Here is a 6,916-nt window from a genome sequence, read left to right as displayed (position 1 = left end):
CTGTATCTGCAGCTCTGGACGTGGGTGGTGGTGTATTGGTGTCTTGACATATGGTCTTGGCACCCTTAATGCTATTCTTTAAAGACCAGAGCCAGCCTGTGAGTTTGAGTCCAACACTGCATGTCACAAAGCTCACACAATCTCAAATGGGTTTCTAGAACATGGCGAGGAGTTCTCTGAACTCTGATGGCCTCCAGAGTCTCTGGAGCTCAGACCAACAGAGCGCCGTTGGGATGTGGTTGAAACGGGGGATGAATTCAGCCAAGAAATCTGCAGCAACTGTGTGGGTCCCTTTAACTTCAAAGGCTAAAGGATGTAATTAATGAAGTGTCTGGGTGTGAGTGTGTCTGCAACCGACATGTGATGTGTTAATATCAGCTAGGATAGCACCCTGAGGCCCTCAGAAACCTAATGGCAAACAAAGGGACAGCATTTTCAGTAAGCGTGTTTAGTCATGTCTATATACCAATGAAAATTTTGATCCAAGCATTTTAAGTTACTTTTGGGTTCGCGTGTGCTATCTTCACGGCTCTGGTGAGTGGTGCTCTTGGACTCTTGTGAAAAGCAAACATTTCTGCACCTGGATTAAACCCAGGAGGCTCTCCAGCCAAGAAAGAATCCAGCATGTGTAAGTTATTAGGCTCATCCGAGGGCTGACTGCGGCTCTGGAAGGTTTGAATCACGACTCCTGCACTGGGCATGTGCAGTGCTGTGCCCCCTTCCTCATTTCTTAGTTGTTGTTTTTTGCATATCTACAAACACATTGCTCACATGCTTCCAGTCATCAACTAAACTTTAATGTTGGACAAAGATAACCTGAGTAAATACAAAAAGGAGTTTTTAAATTTGATTTCTTAAGAGAAAAGAGTTATCCAAATCTACCTGAAACATTTTTGGTCACTTTAAATATCTATCTGTTATATTTGTTGCTGCTGCCCCGTTGGCCTGGCCGCTCTTATAAAGACATGTTTAATGTCAATCAGAGTTCATAATCAAAGCAAAGTGTCTTTGCTATAACCTGATTGGTAGTGATGTGACGTTCTGTATCGAGGCTTCGAAGCGTGTGTCGAGTAATGGAGGGGACGTTTCCGCGAAGCGCGTATCGAGGCTTGCTTCATTTATGGGAGGAGCTGAAAATGATGACGTCCGAAGCCTCGCTGCCCGGCTGTACCACGTGACTGGTTCATGAAGCGGTTCGAACTTTGCCGCGAGATATGACAGCGATATAAACCCCTCAGACTTCATTCAAAAATGTAGGTGTTTGATGGAGAGTTGCGGTTAGTGAGAGTTAGAGACAGTTTGGAGACAGTTTGGAGGTTTATGAGAGTGAGGAGAGAAAGTCAGGAGAGTATGGAGCCAGCTAAGAAGAGGAGGATGTCCTCCCCTGTGTGGGAACATTTTGATTTTATTCCTCCCAACAAGGTATATAAATTTCTACAGAAGATGTATTTTCATAATACTGATGGTGCAATAAAACATATGTTAAGCGGCTTTACTTTTGTACAAGGAGAAGTGTTTGCTATGTGCCAGGGAGCTGGGATATAACAACAACACCTCATCCATGCTTAGGCACTACAGAGCTTTGCATGAGAATAAGGGGAACACCGATTGTGGAGCAAGACCAGGTGAGCCATCAAATGTCATGATAATATAGCATGCAGTAATGTTACTAAATGATATAACAATATTATACAATGCAATAAGTGACGTGTGTGATATTTATATTTGTGCTTTGTTTTTGTTGTCTTTCCTCAGGAGAACAATCTCAAATAGATGAAGACCTGGTTAGCATGGTGATCGAGGACTCCCAGCCATTTAGCATTGTGGAGGACAAAGGATTTAAAAGATTTGTTAAATCGTTAAATCCTAGCTATGTTCTCCCCATTAAAAAGGTCATAAAAGCAGTGAAAATGTAGTTTTTACAGAATAAAATGTGAACAAGCAGGACTGAGGGCTCAGTCTGTAGCTGTCCATACCTTAACGTTACAAAAGCACAACCACTGTCCACACCCCAACCACACCTCACCTCACAGTAAATGATCATTTCCATTTTAAGCATTTCCAAATAATCATTTTCCATACTGCCAGTATAAATATACACAGTATACTGCCATCACTACAATATACATGTTTTACACACTCCTTTTGTTGTTGACATTTACAGGCTGTGTGCAAAAGGCCACACTCTTCAAATTCATGCCAACTAATATTTTTACGTCCAGTAGGTGTCCTACTAGAGCAAATGAAGCTTCAAGAAGCTTTGTGCTGGGGTGAACCAATTGGATGAAAAGCTTCAGTGCTTCATGAAGCTTCATCTGCCCATCACTACTGATTGGCACTTCTACCTTAAGGCACAAATGTTCTTTCTGGCTTGACATGATTCAGTATTTACTATTTAAATACCGGAAATCACTTTTTGGCACCACACTGGCCTCCTGCGGCTGTGCGCTCTGCACGCTACGTCATGACGTTGTGGATGATCGGCAACATGGCGGCGCACAGTGTTCCTTCGACGTTAAAGAGGCTTCTGTTCGCTGTAAAGGTGAGCTGACCGTGAGGGTCTGTGCTTTCACTCAGAGGACCTCCGCAAACAGCTAACGCACAATCCACAGTGTCTGTGACGGAACAGCCGCTGGACACAAACTTGGAGTTTCCATTGCGTGGAGGTGTTGTACCGCACTTTAGAGGTTTCAGAGTATTTTGCGCTGAAACTTGACATGTTGGCGCTGCTGTGTCGCGTATCTTGTGCAGCAGAGTAGACACGGAGGCTCGAGGGTATGCGCTCAAAATGTGGTCATGAATATTTTGTACTTGTAAATCAGTTTTGTGTGTAAACAGAATTTGTGTGTGTGTGTGTGTGTGTGTGTGTGTGTAAAAAGATTTGTATGTGTAAACAGAATGTGTGTGTGTGTGTGTGTGTGTGTGTGTAAAAAGATTTGTATGTGTAAACAGAATTTGTGTGTGTGTGTAAAAAAGATTTGTGTTGACTTAGCCAAAAAACCCTGCAAGTCACAAGTACGAATTTTGAGCTTATTTTTCTTCCTTTTATCTGATTGGTCAATGTCATGTCAATAACAAATGTAACAATCCAATCAGAGAACAGATGGTTTGGCTGTTGGAGGGGCGCTTCTTTGAACTGCAGGTCCTTGAAGGGTAATACAGTTTGAAGCTGGAGGATCTCTATATAAATATCCGATAGCAGCTAGGTCCCCTAACTTTCAGCAGCTGTTGAAAGGATAAAGTTGTATATCAGTGGTTAGAAATACCATTATTACTTTAGGATTAGTTTAACACAAAAACCGCAGCGCTGTTGAAAAGGCTGTGGACGTTTTCCTTCGTGGTGATGAAGGAAAACGCTGGGTTGGCGTGTAAAAGGGCATTTATTCCCTTCAAAGACCTGCCCCTCCGACAGCCAAACCCATCTGTTCTCTGATTGGATTGTTACATTTGTGATTGACATAACATTGACCAATCAGATGAAAGGAAGAAAAATAGGGTCAGAATTCGTACTTGTAACTTGCAGGGGGTTTTTTTTTGGCTACGTCCACACACACAAATCTTTTTTACGCATACAAATCCTGATTTACAAGTACAAAATATTTATGACCACATTTTGAGCCCATACTCCGGCTCCACGTTAAACTGGGCCTGCGTCATCATCACTGCTGCTGTTGTTCTGCAGTGTTATGTTAAAGCTCAGGGCTCTCATTCATTCACTCCTCCTACATACGTTTCTTTTTCTTCCTTTTTTTTTTTTTAACTCAATTTTTATTATAATTTACAACATTGTCAATGTTCACAAGTAGGACTAGGGATGGGTACCGGTATCCGGTGCCATGATGGCACCGGTTCTGACATAAACGGTAGTAACCAGACCGAAAAGCAGCGCACATTTCGGTGCTTTATTTCGGTGCTTTTTTTTCCTGAGCTGTGATACACTTTCTTCTTCCTTACATTTGTATTGGCGGTTGGCAAACAACTGAAAGGTGCATTACCGCCACCAACTGGTATGGAATGATACACTTTAAATTCTAGCCAATCATTTTAAGTTTCCGAGAATAGTAGGCGGGTCCAGGTACGTACGTTCTTTTAGAGCAGAGCTACAGATTAAAAATGTCCAAGGCGAAGCGGTCAAAAGTCTGGCTGTACTTCACAGCAAAAGATGCAAACTCAGCAGCTGCAACAAGTGCTTTAAGATGATACTGTCAAAGAAGGTAACACCTCAAATCTGATGAAACACCTGGCGACGCATAGTGTTTTTTTTTTAAAGCCGAGAAATGCGCTGTATTTGATAGCTTGCTGCGAGACCTCACACCGAGCACATCTACTGCTTGTGGGTTGCCTGTTATCGGACCCGGAATTAGCAACATCCCCCAAAAACCCGAAGAGGAGAGTCCTGGCCCCTAGCCCTGCCAGTGTAGCAGAAATGATGACGGATGATGATGCAGCAGCAGCCGTTCTTCTCTGTGTGAGTAGCTTAATGTTGTTCGTGTGTAATTTACGTTGAGTAGGCTAACCACGTTATTACATTAATGCATGTAAGGTGAACTAGCAAACACCATCATAGCTACATGCGGCTGTCTTCTTGTTTGATGGCAGATACTCCCTTCACCCTGGACAAAAAGGCTAAAATGACCAAAGAAAAAGTGGAAAACAGTTAAACATGAGAGGTTTTTGGACAAAGTTTGTGTTTTTTTTCCATTGTTTAAGCACTGCTTCCAGCCAAGAATGATACCATATATGCCCCATAGCTGCAGAAAAGGCTAACATTGTTATCTTTTTACAAAAAAACAGCTGAACATGAGAGGTTTTTGGACCACTTTTGTGTTTTCCATTCTTTAAGCACCGGTTTGAGCACCGTTTAAGCACCGGCACCGTTTCAAAAGTACCGGTTTGGCACCGGTATCGGATAAAACCTAAACGATACCCATCCCTAAGTAGGACAGTTACAGGAACCGCAATGCAGAAATGTAGATTAAAATAAGAACTGCAATTAGGAAGCACAAAACAAAACTGGAAAGCAAAACAAAACCCAAGCAAACAAACAAACAGACAACAACAAAAACAAAACAAAAACTTTATGTAATATTAAATAACATGTGACAAATCTAGCCATAAATGAACAAAACAAAACAGACCTATGCTAAATTATTGAAACAGTAAAGCATGTATGGGTCGCCAACGCTCAGTAAACAATTCTCTCTGAATCCGCAGAGCAGATGTTATTTCCTCCATCTGGTAAATTTCTCTTACTTTATCAATCCACATATTATATGAAGGTGGGTCAAGATTCAGCCATTTAATAGTGATACACTTTAGTGCTGCTGTAAGCAAGATTCTTAAAAGATACTTTTTATTGTTTCCCGCAAAACCATTTGGTACTCCTAAAATGGCTAGCTGTTGGTCTTTTGTTAATGGTTGCTGGAAAACTGTATTGAGAACTTTAAATATGTCATTCCAAAATGAGCAGAGTTTTGGGCATGACCAGAATATATGTGAGTGGGTTCCTAAATAAGTACCACAATTTCACCAGCAGGTGTCAGGATTTGTAGGCTTCATTTTGGCCATTATCTCCGGGCTTCTAAAATATCTCATGACCACCTTCCATTTAAATTCTCTCCACAGCCCAGAATTAGTCACCAGATGGGCTTCACCGAGCACCTCTTCCCAGGTGTCCTCTGAGATTTGAGTGCCAGTCTCAGCTTCCCACCTTGCCTTAATATCCAAAGTTGCATTTGTATTGAATCTCATAAATGCGTTATAAAAATTACAGATTAATTTTGGGGAGGAATTACTTTGAAATATTTTCCTACATACGCTTCTGTTGCAGGTTTGTTTCAGTTGAAACTGTCGGAGAAACGCTGGTGTTTAAACACATCTGCTACAGAGCTGCGCGTTAGACGACAATCGATGCGAAGAATGTGTGTCGAGAATTGTTCTTAATCGATTCGTTGGAATTACTCGATGAATCGTCGCAGTCCCAGCGGGGAGCGATGCAACGGGAACACGGACCAAAGCTTCAGAGAAACAACAAATAAAGCAGGAAAAGCGCAGCCAGTGATACTTTTCACTGTTTCCAGCACTCTGCGCTCTCCTCCGAAAGCTGCTCGGTTACACACTGACTGCAGGCAGGCAGACAGTCCAGCAGGTGGCGATCGAGCTCAACCACAAACCCCGTTATTGTCAAACCTGGCGAGCATAAGTAGGTGCAGTTAGTGTTTTCCTGCTCACCTGTGTAGGACTTCAGCCACAAGCACACTGCTCTACCTCAAAAGTGTGAATAAAACTGAAGAAGAATGCTTTGAAGTCTTCAAGCAAAACTTCAAAGGAAAATATCCGACTTTACTTAAACTTCAATGAGACGCTCTTTGTAGCATATTTGGACTTTTACTTGTTTTACGTGTGTGTGTGTGTGTGTGTGTGTGCACTAACAGTAAAGTTGTGCTGTGTGCTCTGCAGTATTCCCCTCTCCAGTCCAGATGTTGTGCTGTGCAGAGAGAGGCTCAGTATTCCACCATATCTAGTCCCAATGAAAAGGTAATGCACGGCTCTCGTCTGCTTATTTCATTTTTGTATTCATTCATATTTTCCACAATGCTGATTAAGAAAATCTATATATTTTACTTTCAGTACAAAGTTGAGTAAAAAGTCTTTGTAGTAATGAAACGTTGCTGTTTGTCTTCTTCCTCCGCAGACCTTTGATAAGATCCTCATTGCAAACAGAGGAGAGATCGCTTGCAGGGTAACTCTCATTGACTCACACAACATGTACAGTTAACAGCTGGTTGTTTTACGGATAAATGCCACTGATATGTATTGACTTTCACATCAAGTTGGTGCCAGATTTCTTTAAATGTGACAGTACTGGTGCTCGTTTGGGAGCACAGGTAGCAAAGTGATCCTTGACAATAACAGG

General features: G+C 42.0%; 1 protein-coding gene across 2 annotated transcripts in view; it reads left to right on the top strand.

The window, feature by feature from the left end:
• Positions 1-6,916, top strand: part of pcca (propionyl-CoA carboxylase subunit alpha) — a 33,730-nt gene continuing 26,814 nt past the window's right edge. Inside the window, exons 1-3 of one of the 2 annotated variants that reach the window (XM_085182176.1) lie at positions 1-628; positions 6,460-6,537; positions 6,695-6,742. Coding sequence is in view for 1 of the 2 variants with exons in the window: in XM_085182175.1 (XP_085038301.1) it covers positions 2,465-2,542; positions 6,460-6,537; positions 6,695-6,742 (204 nt within the window). In the remaining variant the exon portion in view is untranslated. Of the gene's footprint in view, positions 629-2,326; positions 2,543-6,459; positions 6,538-6,694; positions 6,743-6,916 lie in introns of those variants that run through there. The other variant, XM_085182175.1, reaches the window with a different exon arrangement.

Source organism: Neolamprologus multifasciatus, chromosome 13 (assembly GCF_963576455.1).
Source record: "Neolamprologus multifasciatus chromosome 13, fNeoMul1.2, whole genome shotgun sequence".
NCBI lineage: Eukaryota > Metazoa > Chordata > Actinopteri > Cichliformes > Cichlidae > Neolamprologus > Neolamprologus multifasciatus.
The sequence above is the reverse complement of the archived record's forward strand: the minus strand, read 5'-3'. Positions and strand labels throughout refer to the sequence as shown.